Raw genomic sequence first — 14730 nt, forward strand, 5'->3', positions numbered from 1 at the left:
GGGCAAGGGGGGGGGGGGGGGGGGGGAGGGGCTTGCTCGGAATTTTACAGTAGTACATACCGGATTGCAAAAATTAACCAGCACACAGGTACCCATGTGACACTCTCTCTGTCTCTCTCCTCCCCATCTTTCATTCCCCCTCATTCCGCTCCCATGTGTAGGGTAGCAAACCGGTTGTGCTGAACTGGTTAACCTCCCTGCCTTTCCTTCTCTACTCTTTCCTTCCTGAATGAAACTTGCCAAATTTTTGCACGCCAAACTGGAGATGCAGGCTTTACATAAGGGCGCGCCTTACATGGGTAAATATGGTACACCTGGTAAGTTCAACTTTCAGATACTTTGTTGAAAGACAGCTAAAATCAAGTTATAACATTAAGAAAAACAGTCACATACTGGTCATCAGCATTGGTAACAATGTTACGGTTCAATAACTAATTGTGGTAATGACATTTTGGTTGCATCATTTCAAAAAAGAATTATGGAGAGAAATGAGCATTCAAGCCCAGACCAAATAAAAATCTGGCCATGTGACTTCAGAAATGTGCATCAAGTTGCTGTTTTATGTATTAACTACCTCCAACACTAACGAGCCCCCAAATCCGGAGAAAATCGACTCGGCAAGGACAAGTGTGCACTTCTTTCTACTGCAGATATTCCTGAGCTACTGGAGGCTTCATTTGCACCAAGTCAGAGTGTCAACATGCAAGATGTCTGCAGATGACCAAACTGGTCAGGCTTCGTTTTTTAAATTGTACTTAATTTTTTAAGGACATCTGTGCTCAATGGCTCCAAGAAAGCAGCTAATGATTGCTAACATGGCCTCCGCTCCATACTGCACTTTTGAAAAACACAGAGCTTATTGATAGAGGTTTGTAGCTTCCAAAAGCCCCTTGGGCCGGCATCTGCACTAAAGCAGCTGTGTAGGCACACCATTGGCTCGGGACAGTAGCAGTGTGGACACAGTGTGCAGTGGCGAGTAATCGGCACCTAGGAAAGCACCATAACTTGGGACAGCAACGTCTCACATGGGATGCTGGAATGGCACTGACCCCGAGTCCCAGCAAGGCTCCAAAGGCAACCGTGAGGGAGAGGCCCCGGGAAAACAGGTTCCCATGGTGGTGGTCCCCAATGACCCGGTACTGGCGCAGCAGGTAGTGCGCAAAGCCAAACAGCATGCCACTGGCCACGCTCTGAAATGATGGTCACTTTACAGGATCAGCCCTTCCACCAAAAAATCCTAAACACTCACATAGCGGTCAATCTTCCAGCGGAACCACCACTCCTTGATGGAGTCATCCGTGGTCACAAACAGGGCCTTCCAGGGTCGTGTGACAAATATCTTCTCAAAGAACACCTGCACCAGAGCACAAGTCCAGCCTTTCTCAACAACAGCCCAAAATGGTGGAGGCCAACTTCCCACCAGGCATGTAACTACACAATCTTTCCCAATGCACTAATTAGCTAAAGCTACCCGCAGCTGGTAACCTAGCAGGCCAGTAGGATAGGGTGTATAACACATACTAAGGAAAAGAAACTTGGGTGCTTAATTTACAGTGATCCCTACTCTAGTCATTTTTTTAATGTATGCATTGGCTGGAATCCCTAAGTGTTCTGTGTCAAGTTTAAAAAAAATCTGCATTCAAACCTAGCTGGTCTGACAGCTTTTGTGCCGATGCTGGTACAGCCCAAGAGCTATGATTGTCACAAGCCATGCTTGCCTACAAACCAGCAGCAAGGTCAAAGATGGGATAAATTGGTGGATTAGCTGCCCTTACGAGGATCGGCCCAGGTAAAAAAGGAAGATATGCACAACCAACAAAGCAATTAATTAAATGCTTTACAACTAACGGCAATGCAATCGACTTTGTCATCTTTCACGCTATGCAACGTGAAACCTCTCGCAGTGTTTATGCACCTGAGAGGTTTACTCTCATCCAGCCCAAACACCAAATTGGACGGATGCACAGTGTCACGAGAACCAAGCCAATGCTTGCCTAAGGAAGAAGGGCGATGACAGGGAAGAAGTGTGACACAAGGATTCTGCACTGCCCCTCTTCTGTCATAACAGCGGCACATACGCTGAGGAATGCCCTATTTCATTAACGGATCGGTGTACTTCACCTGTGAGATGTTCAGGTTTTATGTAGCTATTTATTTTTTTGTTATGCTGAAAAGAACTGCACGCACTCACACTACTTGTCGGTAAGCATACAAGGGTTATACAAGCCCGTTCACTCGTACTTTTGTATATCCCCGAGGACACTGGCCAAGCCATGCCAAACCCGGGAGGGCAGGCAGAGAAAGCTTTCAAACTGGCCAATGACACAACTTTATTGAAGAAGGCTTACTTTTTTCCCTAATTCAACACACAATTAACTTCTAATCATAGACAGCACAAACCAAAATGAAATGTGATGGCTATGCACCTGTCAGAGACACAGTGACTCTACTTGCTTCTGCTGCACACCCTTCCCACAAATTCCAGCATCACATAACCCAAAGGTGCAGTCTGGTTATTGTTAGGAATCAAGCAGATTCACAACGAAAGCACCCGCCCCGTGGTGGCTTAGCGGCTGTGGTGTTGTGCTGCAAAGCACCAGGTCGCGGGATCAAATCCCGGCTGCGACGGCCGCCCTTCAATGGGGATGAAATGTAAAAATGCCTATGTCCTATGCATTGGGGACACGTTAAAGATCCCCTGGTGGTCAAAATTAATCCAGAGTCCCCCACTATAGTGTGCCTCATAATCAAATCGTGGTTTTGGCACGTAAAACCCCAGAATTTAACTTGCACTGGAAGCAGCAGAATGCTCTTAAATGAGCACAGTGCACAGTGAAATCTCATTGATACAAACCAGAAAATAAAGCGCATCATCGGAAATCGTATCATTCAACGTATTATCGGGAAAAGGAAAAAAAACTTATCATCCCAAAAAACGTGTTGCGCAGAATCGTATCAACGAGATTCCACTGTACACGACTCAGGTTGCCAATGGATCTGTTCAATGTGTTTCCTTCTGGTTTGAGCGACTGCCGAAATGGAGCATTTGAGGTATTAGGTAATTAGATTAAAGGTGCAACACTAGCCTTGTCAGGCTCAATATGAGCACAGTCTCAGTTTACCTATCTTCTGGGCACGCTTTGCTATGCCATTGGTGTATTGTTTGAAGGCATCTGCAGAAATTTCCAGCAAGATAAACATGCTTGCAATCAGTGAACGAAATTTTGTAAACCCTGCCATGAAAACGCAGGAGTGAATCATTCACATTCCTCGGGTCACACGTGTGTGCAGTCCCATGTGTCCCAAAAATATAAGCCCTCAAGCACAGCAATGAGTGTCTTAAAGCTTGCCTACTCTTCCTTTTCATCAGCGCACTTATCAGGCTTCCCAGTACAAGTATACACAAACGCACCCCTCCATATGATCCAGGCACCCATTGTCTATGATTAGCAAGGGCTCCTGGCTTCGATAGCTTCCATTTGCAGTTTAAACTGAAATCAATGCTGCTGTGCACAAAGCCTGCCTGTAAAATGTGCAATTGCAGAAAACGGCCCAATGTTGCATGTAGCAGCATTGTGCCAAACGTCACATGGGCCAGGATAACGCAAAACTATCCTAATATCTTTTTATTCTAAAATCAACCCTCCGTGATAGGTCCAAATGGCTCAGGCCCAGCCTGCATGTTTGCATTTCCTTTCTTGAAAACTCTGCACTCACTACTTTCCTGTGAAAAATGCTATGTCACAATAACGTGCACGCCATTCGTGACCTGGAAGTACCGGCGTGCAGCATTAAAAAAAGGAAAGGGTTTCGTTTTGTTCTTGGAATATTCAGTAATTGATCACAATAAAAACATATCCACAAAATGCTTTTCCAGATAGTTACTTGGAAGAGGGTGTACTATACCCCCCCCCCCCCCCCCCCATGAACGTCTTCATTTTTCAATGTTACGGCCGTCCTCAAGCTCCGGCTGATTCTCTTATGCAGGCGGGACCCTGCCCGAAATGCCGGAAAATATAGATGTTTTCGTATGTATGTCCACTCTCGACACACACATATATTTATCATACCGGGTGTGTCAGCGAACACTTTCAAAAATTTTTTAAGGTTGTTTGTGGCAGATAACGCACCCACAAGTGATGTGGCATTTATGCCTCACAGTGGCGTGAGCATAAAGCGAGCGTCCATATCAAGCCGCAATCTTGCTGAAACACTGTGGCCTCGCATGCTGGCTTGGCCGATTGCACCCACTCAAAAGTGCCGAGGTCACAATTATTACACTGTGACCACATTGATGTGTCACCGACAGTGTCATAAATGAGAGGGGATGCCCCCCAACAATGTGGCAGCAAGATGCCAATCAAGCAGCTAGCGAGCTGGGTGCAAAGCGAGTGACACTACTCTGTTACCCTTTCCCTGGTGTTTGCCATGTCAAGATATCTGGAGCACTTTTCGAGATAAGAGGTGAAATACACGTGGGTTGACACCAAGGCTGGAAAAAAACATTTCAAGATATTGGAGTTCAAATTAACGAGGGTTTACATATATACTATACTGTATTTTCCAGGCTATAAGTCGCATCTTTGTATAAATCGCACCTCCCCATTCTCGCGAGTTTCAAAAAAATAATTAGTATATATGTCACACTGGTGCATAAGACACATCTATTTAAACTCGGGCAGTATAATGAAATGCGATTATGCACACTTGTACACTCATCACAAGGTGCCATACTTCCCTAGTTCAGGGCACTAACACAAAAGAACTTGACCTTTTAGGCGCAGAAAAGCAACATTTAATGCACTTCACTCGAACCCACTGAAGGCCTCGTCCTCCGACAAAGTCAAAAGTTGAGCTATTTCAGCCGGCAGGATTGCTTAGTCCCCGTCGTCGATCTTTGAATAACTTTTATGACACATTGTGGGAACATAGCTGGCGTTGCTGCTGCAGCGTAATGTGCTCGGGAAAAAAAACACGCTCATATTAGTTGTGCCAGCGTGCACGCTTTTATGCATATGAAAGTCGCGTCGTTGTATCAGACGCACCAATGAAAATGTTAGAAAATAAGAACTCGACTCATAGTCTCGAAAATAAGGTACAGTATAGACCACTTATAACGTAACCGCTTATAGTGCAGGACCGGATATAGTGCGGTCTTTTCAGACTCCCGTTAATTTTCCCATAGCACTCCATGCATACATGTATCGCTTATAGACCTTTTCATCGGGCGAGGAGGACTAGGCGCACGAGGAGCCTTTCCTCCTATCTGGCTTGGGCGAGCCGGCGCGGCGCGGCTTGAATGTGGTGCCGGTCGCGCGCTGCGGAACGATTCGGATGTGTTTTAGCTAGTTCTGAGTGCAATTTACGGGATGTCATTTCTTACGAGGTCGTCGAACAACCACTGTGTAGCCTTTAGGTGGAGCAGTAGCTACAGTATCTGGAAATTTCTCTTGGATGTGCAAAAATGCGACGCGCATCATCAGCCGTGGTGTGTGTATGTGTTGTGAACTCTGTTGGATGTATCGGTTTTCACTCGACGAAGAGTTGCTATAAAACATTTGCATCAGCCACCGGCATCGATCTCACGCATTTTAAGTCTAGTAGACTTCAAAACACTATGTCTACGTTAGCCTCCTGCAAGAGGCCGAAGGCTTTGCTCAACACAGCGAGCACTGCGGTTAGCAAACCAACATGATACACACAATTGCTTCGTGCTTAGATCGGCATTGCCTTTTTTGCCCTGTAAGGTACAATATACAAAGGGGATCGCATAAAGAGAACCCAACAGCTATTTGTAAGTACACAATTGCCGTAACGTGGGTGAATGCGTCGTAAATCACTGAACTTGGGAGACTGAAAAAAAAAAAAAAAAAGAGTCCATATGTCCTCATTTTGCGGCAAAGTAAAACAGAACACAGGATAACGACGCAATAAGACTCCGCATGGTCATGCCGCATGATTGGACAACTTGGACCATACGCTATATAGAACAAACAGATCTATAACACAGCATTTAATACTGCCTCGGACCCTCGCGCAGTCTGCAGCTGGTCATTCGACCACTTGAAAAGTGTGATTCACACTGTACGGTATGCGGTTATTATTAACCAAACTATTTCATTTGTGGGCGGAAACCTTGCCCAGCAAACAAGGCAGTCACCCAGTGTATCTACACATAACAACTTGAACGCTTGTCAAAGTAAACAGCACGACTTATTCTCCAGCAGAACGGCGCCCACGCTGTTAGGATAGTCAAATGTTTTGTAACTACTTGTTACAGCTAAACAAGAGCTTAGAATTACAGTGTTGAGAATGCTGGAGTAAGGTAACATTCGTGAAACGAATTTTCAGAAATAACTGATATCCGAGGCTGATTGTAAGCTCAAACAAACGCGCCCACCTCGCGCTGGGTGCTCCGTCCGCCCTAACACCAGCAGTTTACTCCAGCCGTTTCATTACTTCAGTCCTAAATTCCTTCACTACGCCTCACAGGACCATACCCCACGTAGAAGACGCCATTTCATGCTAAATTGACCGCGCAAGTGCGAAAAAATCCGCCAGAAACTGCCGCCGAGCGTATACCACAGCATACAACACGGGCGTTCGCCCAAGCCAGCAAGCCAACTGCCCATAGATGGCACCACTGCCTACGCAATGGCGGCGCCCATGAAAAAACGGTCTATAGTGCAGTTGCGGGAAACGAAATACCGGTTACAGTGCGGCTGCCTGGGAGTACGGAAGTCAGCGGAGACGGCGAACGCTCCCCTCAAACGGGCGCCCCAAGGAGTGCTTGAGGAAGAAAGAGAGACGACTTGGAGGAGAAGGGCACATGGTGCGAACGAACAGCCAGTGAGGCTGAAACCAGAATCTTGAGTGCGAGTCATGAAATATCACGGCGCGCATAGCGAGCGAGGGACACGAAACTGCCAACGCCGGCCAACGCTTGCTTCACGATAACGGCAGTAAACGAAACTTCAGGGAGTGGGTGGCGCCGGCACGGCACGGCAAAGGGCGCACGCGGAGACCGTGGAATGTGAGGGAGGAGGGCGGCACGGCAGCGGATTTCGCCTCGGCAACTCCACCGCTTCGGTGGCTCCCCTCGCCCTCCCTCGTAACTCCCTCACTTTCGACTGTCACCATGCGCGCCCGCCACCGTGCAAGCACCGCCGCTCCAGCCGCCCCGGTGCCCAGCTCCCCGAAGTTTCGTTTTCAGCCGTTATCGGGAAGCGGGCGTTTGCCGGCGTGGGCAGTTTCGTGGCCGGCCTGGGACAGCGCCGCTGCTTCCCTCTGCACTGTAGCCGCAGCGTGCAAGGTCAACACGTGACTAGAAAGTAGAGGAAGCATAAAGGAGAAAGAAGGGTTCACTGCCACTTTCTACACGTGGCTACGGTAACGTTGCTGAGACGTCAGCACGGACACGCATCTTCCGGCGCAACGCAGAATCGGCGACCTTGCCATTTGAAAGAGGGCGAAATTTCCGCCGCATTTTTTTTTCTTTTTTTTTGTTTTGTTCGCACGCGACATTGAGGGGTCTCTCCTAAGTATTTACTCTATGGCGGAGCTGGAGCAATGCCAGTCGGAGGCGCCACCGCGTGAATTATTTCGAATTAACGAGATTCGACTGTAAATTGAATGCAAACGTTCTAGCCGCATTCCTCGACTGTCGCATACGCGTGCCGGCTCGGTGCACATGTTTTGCATATGTGCGGGCCTTGAAAATTGTTGCTTTGGTTATAGTGCAGTACCGCTTATAGTGCGGATATTCGCGACTCTGGCGACTTACGTTATAAGCGGTCTACACTGTATATAAGAGAGAGAAGGGTAAAAAAGCTTGTTGGGCCTCAGCCAACCGTGGGAAAACGAAAACTATGAGTGCATTTCTTGAGAAGGGCAAGCAAAGACTTGTGTGATATGCTTAAAGTGCCAGGCTGTAACAAAATTGAAATGTCTGTGGCAAACGGCGTTCGACTGACACAGGCAAACACTTTATTATAGCACAGACATGGCAGCCAAAGACTCAGTTGATTGTCAAAAAAGGGCTGGCACGCTACAGTGTAGACCGCTTATAACGTAAGTCGCTGGAGTCGTGAATATTTGCACTATAAGCGGTACCACACTATAACCAAAACAACCGATTTTCAAGCCCTGTACGTATGCAAAACATGTAGACCAAGCAGCCGCATGTATCCGAGCATCGAAGCATGCGACTGGGAGTTTTGCATTCGTTTATATTTATGAACGTTGAAAGGTTAATGTCCAAGTACCCGCGATGTTCGCATGAAGCAGACAAAGTAATAATTTTAAAAATGTCTCAGTTTTGCCCAAAAGGAGAAGCATCAATTGCGATAGCAAATTAGTAGAGAGCTATAAGGAGTAGGGATAGTAGTTTTATCGGTTGCCTAAACTTGACACATTCGCTTACTAACTGAATTCACAAGCGTGGTGTCAACGCGCACAAGCAAACATGAATAGACTCGATGACCGCAGACAGCCACTGTCAAAACGCGGGCATGAGGAAACACGGCCACCGCAGCGAGCGAGGGTTCGTGCGGTCTATCGCTTCAACGAAAACTGAGTGGCGTAAGCACATCACACACAAAGGTCAGAACCGTGTGGAGATCGCTTTCAAGATACAGTGCGCGCGACAACACCAGCACAGGCGCAAACACATTTGTTGGTAGAGCCACACACCCCCGCCCTTGCCTCCCTCCCGTGCTGCCTTCCCGCTTTGCTCCTTTCGCGTGGGAGACTGCGTCGCCAGTTCCCCTTGCCCCGGTTGCGAGATACGCATTTGGTGCTGCAGCACAGTGTCGCCCCCCCTCCCTCCTTCACTCCCATACCCCCACAGGCTTTCGCACGATGGAACTTGCGTTGCTCTCCGCTGTGTGTTCGCTCTCCATGAAGGCACGCGTCCCCCGCACGCTTTCACTCGTACATACGGCGCACGGCGACAATTTTATCGCCCTTGGACTCATGCTCCTCCTCTGCATCGCCCTCGTTGATCTCCTCTCCCATCGGTGGGCGCACCTCGTTGAGAAGCGTGCTGTGCTTGCTACCGCCTTTGTCGGCGAGATTTTCCCGCGTAAGCCGCATTATAACCAGTATTTTGTCTCACGTGGCTACACTGTAAGCGGTATGCGTATACATGGAGTGCTAAGGGAAAATTAATGGGAGTCTGAAAAGACCGTACTATATCTGGTCCTGCACTATAAATGGTTACATCATGGGTTCTCAAAGTGGGTTCCGCGGAACCTACGGGTTCCGCAGGCCCCTGCTCGGGGTTCCGCGAGCCACTGATAAATTTTCCCTGGTCCCGCTCCCGACAAGTGTCTAAAACGGCGAGCACGAGGTGCGCTTGATCCAAAGAACCTCCATTACCCATGCCCGAGTGTCAAAAAGCACATCACAGTGCGTAACAGCAACGCGCGAACTGCGCAATAATACGCAAGCAGCTTGTAGCCACCCAACCTCTGAGAACGGGCAGCGCGCCTAAGCTTTCGCACTTGAATCTCGGAGGCCGTAACTTACCACCATGCGCCTTTCTCCTATTTGTAGATAGGGTAGGTGCCGATAGCGTGCGCACTGACCTATACGTTGAAGGAAAAAAAAAAATTAAAAAAAATAAATGCGGAGCACCGCAAATGCGCGCCGCAGAAGAGCAAGAACGGCGTAGCGTCCAACCGAAACGAAGGTGCGCAGTCCGCATCGCCGTGGTCTTCAGCGGCAATCGTACGCGGCACGTGACTGACAGCAACGCCGAAGCGCTTCGTGCCTAATTGTGCCTTTACAGCCTTTATTCTTGCGTTTATCGCCGCGCGTAACACCGCGTTGGCGGCTAGCCGCGTGCCTCCGTAAGTGCGTAGTCGCTATCTCTGATCGCGTAGATAACCACCGCAGTTTCGTCCGCAGCGGTTGCGGCAAATAGTAGTTTCGTTTTCACTCGGTGCGCGCGTCGGCTGCGTTCCTTCACAACTGCGTAGTCGCCTCCCATGGCAGCGTCGATAGCGACCGCAGTTTCGTCCGCACTTCTTGCAGCGAAAGGTAGTTTCGTTTTGACTTGGTGCGTGCGTCAGCCGCCTGCCTTCTGAACCGCAAGATCGCCGTCCATGATCGCGTCGATAGCGGCCGCGGTTTCGTCGGCAGCGGTTGCGGCAAGCAGTAGTTTCGCTTTTACTCAGTGCAAAGCTGTCAAAGATAAAAAAGCACCGGCTACATCGCGATGGACGGACAATTTGTTGGCGAGCAGCTGAGTGGCGAAAAAATAATCGGGATGTGCGCCCGTTGGTGCAAAGCGCGTCTCAGATGAAAACGCGCGCCGCGAAGGATGTCGCGAGGCCTTCGCCGCTGCTAGCGCTAATCAGTCATGAGATGAGAATTTCAGCTTCCGCACTGGTCTGGTGCTAAATAGAAATAGAAACAAGATTTGACGATTCATTGAGTAAATAAAAGCGTGTTGACGTAGTGCAGCATTTGTGTGTTTTCTTGATACCCTCGATAATTCAGTTAAATCGGGGGGGGGGGGGGGGGGGGGGGGTTCCCTGGCACTTTATGGAGCTTAGCAGGGTTCCCTGGGATGAACGTACCTGAGAACCCCTGGGTTACATTATAAGTGGTCTATACTGTATTATGAGTGCCAAAACCAAGGAACCATCTTCACAAGATGTGTACACACATGTGTACACACTAGAAGACGAGTCCAGGAGCCATCCATGCTTAGCATCGTCCCTACGGCAACTATGCTCAATTTTGTAGGGAATTGTGTTCTAAAATATTCCGCACACTGAAGTACAAACTTGCAGACTCACAACGTTTAAAAAGCTTGGGCAAATCAACTGACAGTGTCAAGCAGTCTTGAAGTAGTGAACACAAAGGCAGCAGCAGAGTCCCCCAGGTGACGTCACACGCGGGAGGGCACCCCTAAGACTTGCTGGGTGCCATATAACAAATAATATTATGTGGCTTTGTTTATTCATTCCAGCTGAAAATGTATAGATGAGAATCAGTTTGCCAAAGATGTTGCGCACTGCACGGCTTGCCTCTGCTGCCGAAGAGACTGGGATTCTATTTTCATCTGTTTACGTGTCACAGTAGTATTTTGGACGTAATCTACACACAGGGAATTCATGATGCCTTGGAACGTGCTCAAGAAAGGGAGCTTCAAAGAGCTTTGTTTGGTGGAAAAGGCACTTCCCACTCTTTCTCTGCATGCTATTTCTTTTTCTTGACTCAAAGCTCAACTTGTCATAAAACTGTGGCAAAACCATCACCAATCTGGCTCCCTCGCCCTATAAAACGTGTTTTCGTGATGGCATAGTTGTCCAGACCAGGCCTTGACTCACGAAGAGTCCATTCACAGTAGCAATTTTCATTATCATTACCACAAAAGCCTGAATGTGATGCACAGGCCACGCAGCAGCTGTATGAGGCCAGCCCAATGATGAGCTCTACGAGACACATGTGCTTCAAAGGTTCTACTGTACAGTTGACAGACTCTCCAAAGACAACTGCTACATGACACAACTTGCTAAACCACACGAAGTGTGTGCTTGCAAACGCACTGACAATATTTGGTTAGCTATGTATCATGTCAAATATATAAAAATTTAAATAGTACCCAAGTTTTAGGAGTATTAAAAATACATCTGCAATTTGAAATGTTTACACACCACACAGCAGTCTAGAGCAATTGAAAATCACCATAATAAAAGAAAAAACTGGGGAGATCCTTTCTGTGATAATAGTCAAGTACGAAATAAAAAGGACAATGTGCAACACCAGGGCTCGGACCTCACTCCATGCTCCTGCATTGCACTGCTCTATGTGGAGCATAAGAGGTATGCACACAGTGTGCATAATGCAACGAACCCTTGCACACATGCAAGTAGTGCTCTGACCTCAGACATGTACAGCACGGTGAGGACTGAGAAGAGGCCCACAAACTTGAGCACGACATAGAGGTGGTGGAGCGGGTTGGCTTCGGCAGAGGCAGCCGAGACGCGCGGCAGGCTGCCCAGGGTGGCGGCTACCACCAGGAACCAGAAGGAGACGAGGGGCACAAAGTAGTAGAACTGGTAGGGCCGGTTCATGCCCAGGCACAGCAGCACCACCAGCAGGTTGGTACGGAAGAGCACCCGTGCCAGCCGCAGCAGCCCAAAGTCCGCCTGGTGCCAGAAGTACGAGAAGTGGCCGTAGCCCACCAGGAAGAGGTAGGCCGACACAAGAGCCCGCACATGCACGTACACGGGCAGAACCTGGCTGGCGCCCGTCATGTGGTACACTAACAGCACCAGCTGCATCCAACCCTTCCACTCGTCCGTCTGGTCCCGGTGCAGCACCTGCGTCTGCTGAGTCTCTTCTGTGAAGAACAGGCCAAGGGCAAACACGTACGCCACGGGCAGGAAGAAGTTGAGGTGCGTGTAGTACTTGTTCTCCCGCATGAAGAAGTTGGTCCGGTCACACACAAAGAAGTAGGCCATGATGAGGCCCAGCCGCGACAGCTGCTGCAGCACACTCTGCAGTGGTGAGTAGTCGATGGTAGGCCACAGATGGTGATGCACCGCCAGAGCTAGGCTCAGTAACAGGCTGCATGAGACACAGGCAAAACTCGTTGAAAAGTGCACAACACATGCATGACAACGCACCAGCTGCATCTCTCTTGGCCTTGACAGATTGGACTGAGCTCATCCAATAGTGCTTTATTATAACTATCTTAAAGCGCCAAAAAACACACAGCACACAAGAGAAGACAACGGGACAGAGCGCCACTCACAACTGCTTTATTTTTTTATTTGCGGATTCTTGCCAGAAGTAGATACGAAAGCCAGGGAAATGATGGTAGCATTCTATATCAGTAAGAAAGGTAGCTTGTGTGTTAGTGAAACTTCCATATCCTTGTACAAGGCCGAGAAAAAAATTTTTTTTTTTAGCGTTTCTTATCATACCGCACTTGATGCTTCAATTAATGTGTTTGTTGCGCAGGTGCCGACTGAAGGTATATATGTACGTGCCTTCCGTAAAACAAAGCAGTTGTGATTGACGCTCTGTCCCCGTTGTCTTCTCTTGTGTGCTGTGTGTTTTTCGGCGCCTTAAGATAGTTATAATGAATAGATAACAACTTGCCCAACATGAAGTTCTCTTAAACAACAGTACTTTAGCAATGCTTATTTGTTTTCTATCTCCAGTTGTAAAGTTGGCATGAAAAAAAAAATGCCCTTCCTTACATGACAGCCTGCATTATGCTGAATGGATTCCGCAGCAGCCCCCACTACTGGCGACAGCCGCATCCTCCAATTGATCTCATGGCTTCAGGCAATCCAAGCCAGCACTCGTTCCTGACCAGCACACACATGCATTCCTACGTGCACAGGAGAAGCAAGCAGGCATGTGCTGGCAAGCATACATGGGCTTATCAATGCTGGAGTGAACCAAGTCAATAGCATGCATCTGATAGGCTGATACTCTCGTACTTATACTGACAGCACACATTTTGTGCTTAATTACAACTTTGTCAAAATTGTACTTGTTATCTGTACTTTGTACTGAAGAGGAGTAGCCTGCGCATCGGCAGGATCGCCACTGGCATGAGCTCGTGGTTGCTGTCCTTGGCCGAACACTTGTGCCTGCTACCCCTTCACCTGCGTCTGTTGCTAATAAATCTCTTAGCAAGTGGGTGGAGGTGCAGGGTTTCGACCGCCCTGAAACTTCGGAGTCGCATTCTATTCCCCCCCCTTCCCCCCCCATCATGTCCGACAACGCAAGCGGCACTCCTCCAACGGCGCCGCCCACCCTGGTTTGTGCCAGTGCCTTGCGTCAGCGAGGCACCGGCCTGTCCACATCAGCCGTACTACGACCCAATAGTAGTGTTTTCGCCTTAGTAGTGTTTTCACCTTAAGCCGCCAGGATGGTGCCTTTTTCTGCGGAGAGTAATTGTAATGAAGAGGAGTAGCCTGCGCCTCAGCAGCATCGCCACCGGCATGAGCTCTTGGTTGCTGTGCTTGGCCGAACACTTGTGACTGCTACCCGTTCGCCTGCGTCTGTTGCTAATAAATCTCTTAGCAAGTGGGTGGAGGTGCAGGGTTTCGACCACCCTGAAACTTCGGAGTCGCATTCTATCCCCCCCCCCCCCCCCACATCATGTCCAACAACGCAAGCGGCACTCCTCCAACGGCGCCGCCCACCCTGGTTTGTGCCAGTGCCTTGCGTCAGCGAGGCACCGGCCTGTCCACATCAGCCGTACTACGACCCAATAGTAGTGTTTTCGCCTTAGTAGTGTTTTCGCCTTAAGCCGCCAGGATGGTGCCTTTTTCTGCGGAGAGTAATTGTAATGAAGAGGAGTAGCCTGCGCCTCAGCAGCATCGCCACCGGCATGAGCTCTTGGTTGCTGTGCTTGGCCGAACACTTGTGACTGCTACCCGTTCGCCTGTGTCTGTTGCTAATAAATCTCTTAGCAAGTGGGTGGAGGTGCAGGGTTTCGACCACCCTGAAACTTCGGAGTCGCATTCTATCCCCCCCCCCCCCCCCCCCCCCACATCATGTCCAACAACGCAAGCGGCACTCCTCCAACGGCGCCGCCCACCCTGGTTTGTGCCAGTGCCTTGCGTCAGCGAGGCACCGGCCTGTCCACATCAGCCGTACTACGACCCAATAGTAGTGTTTTCGCCTTAAGCCGCCAGGATGGTGCCTTTTTCTGCGGAGAGTAATTGTAATGAAGAGGAGTAGCCTGCGCCTCAG

The 14730-nt window shown here is 49.0% G+C and overlaps 1 protein-coding gene across 1 annotated transcript in view; it reads right to left on the bottom strand.

Moving 5' to 3' along the window:
- LOC119456201 (N-acetylneuraminate 9-O-acetyltransferase-like) overlaps positions 1–14730 on the bottom strand; it is a 100834-nt gene that overhangs the window by 42342 nt on the left and 43762 nt on the right. Inside the window, exons 7-9 of the mRNA XM_037717834.2 lie at positions 11895–12582; positions 1250–1354; positions 1050–1190 (exon numbers count right to left, since the gene is read on the bottom strand). Coding sequence (XP_037573762.1) covers positions 1050–1190; positions 1250–1354; positions 11895–12582 — 934 coding nt within the window. The remainder of the gene's footprint in view (positions 1–1049; positions 1191–1249; positions 1355–11894; positions 12583–14730) is intronic.

Source organism: Dermacentor silvarum, chromosome 1, assembly GCF_013339745.2.
Source record: "Dermacentor silvarum isolate Dsil-2018 chromosome 1, BIME_Dsil_1.4, whole genome shotgun sequence".
Classification (NCBI taxonomy): domain Eukaryota; kingdom Metazoa; phylum Arthropoda; class Arachnida; order Ixodida; family Ixodidae; genus Dermacentor; species Dermacentor silvarum.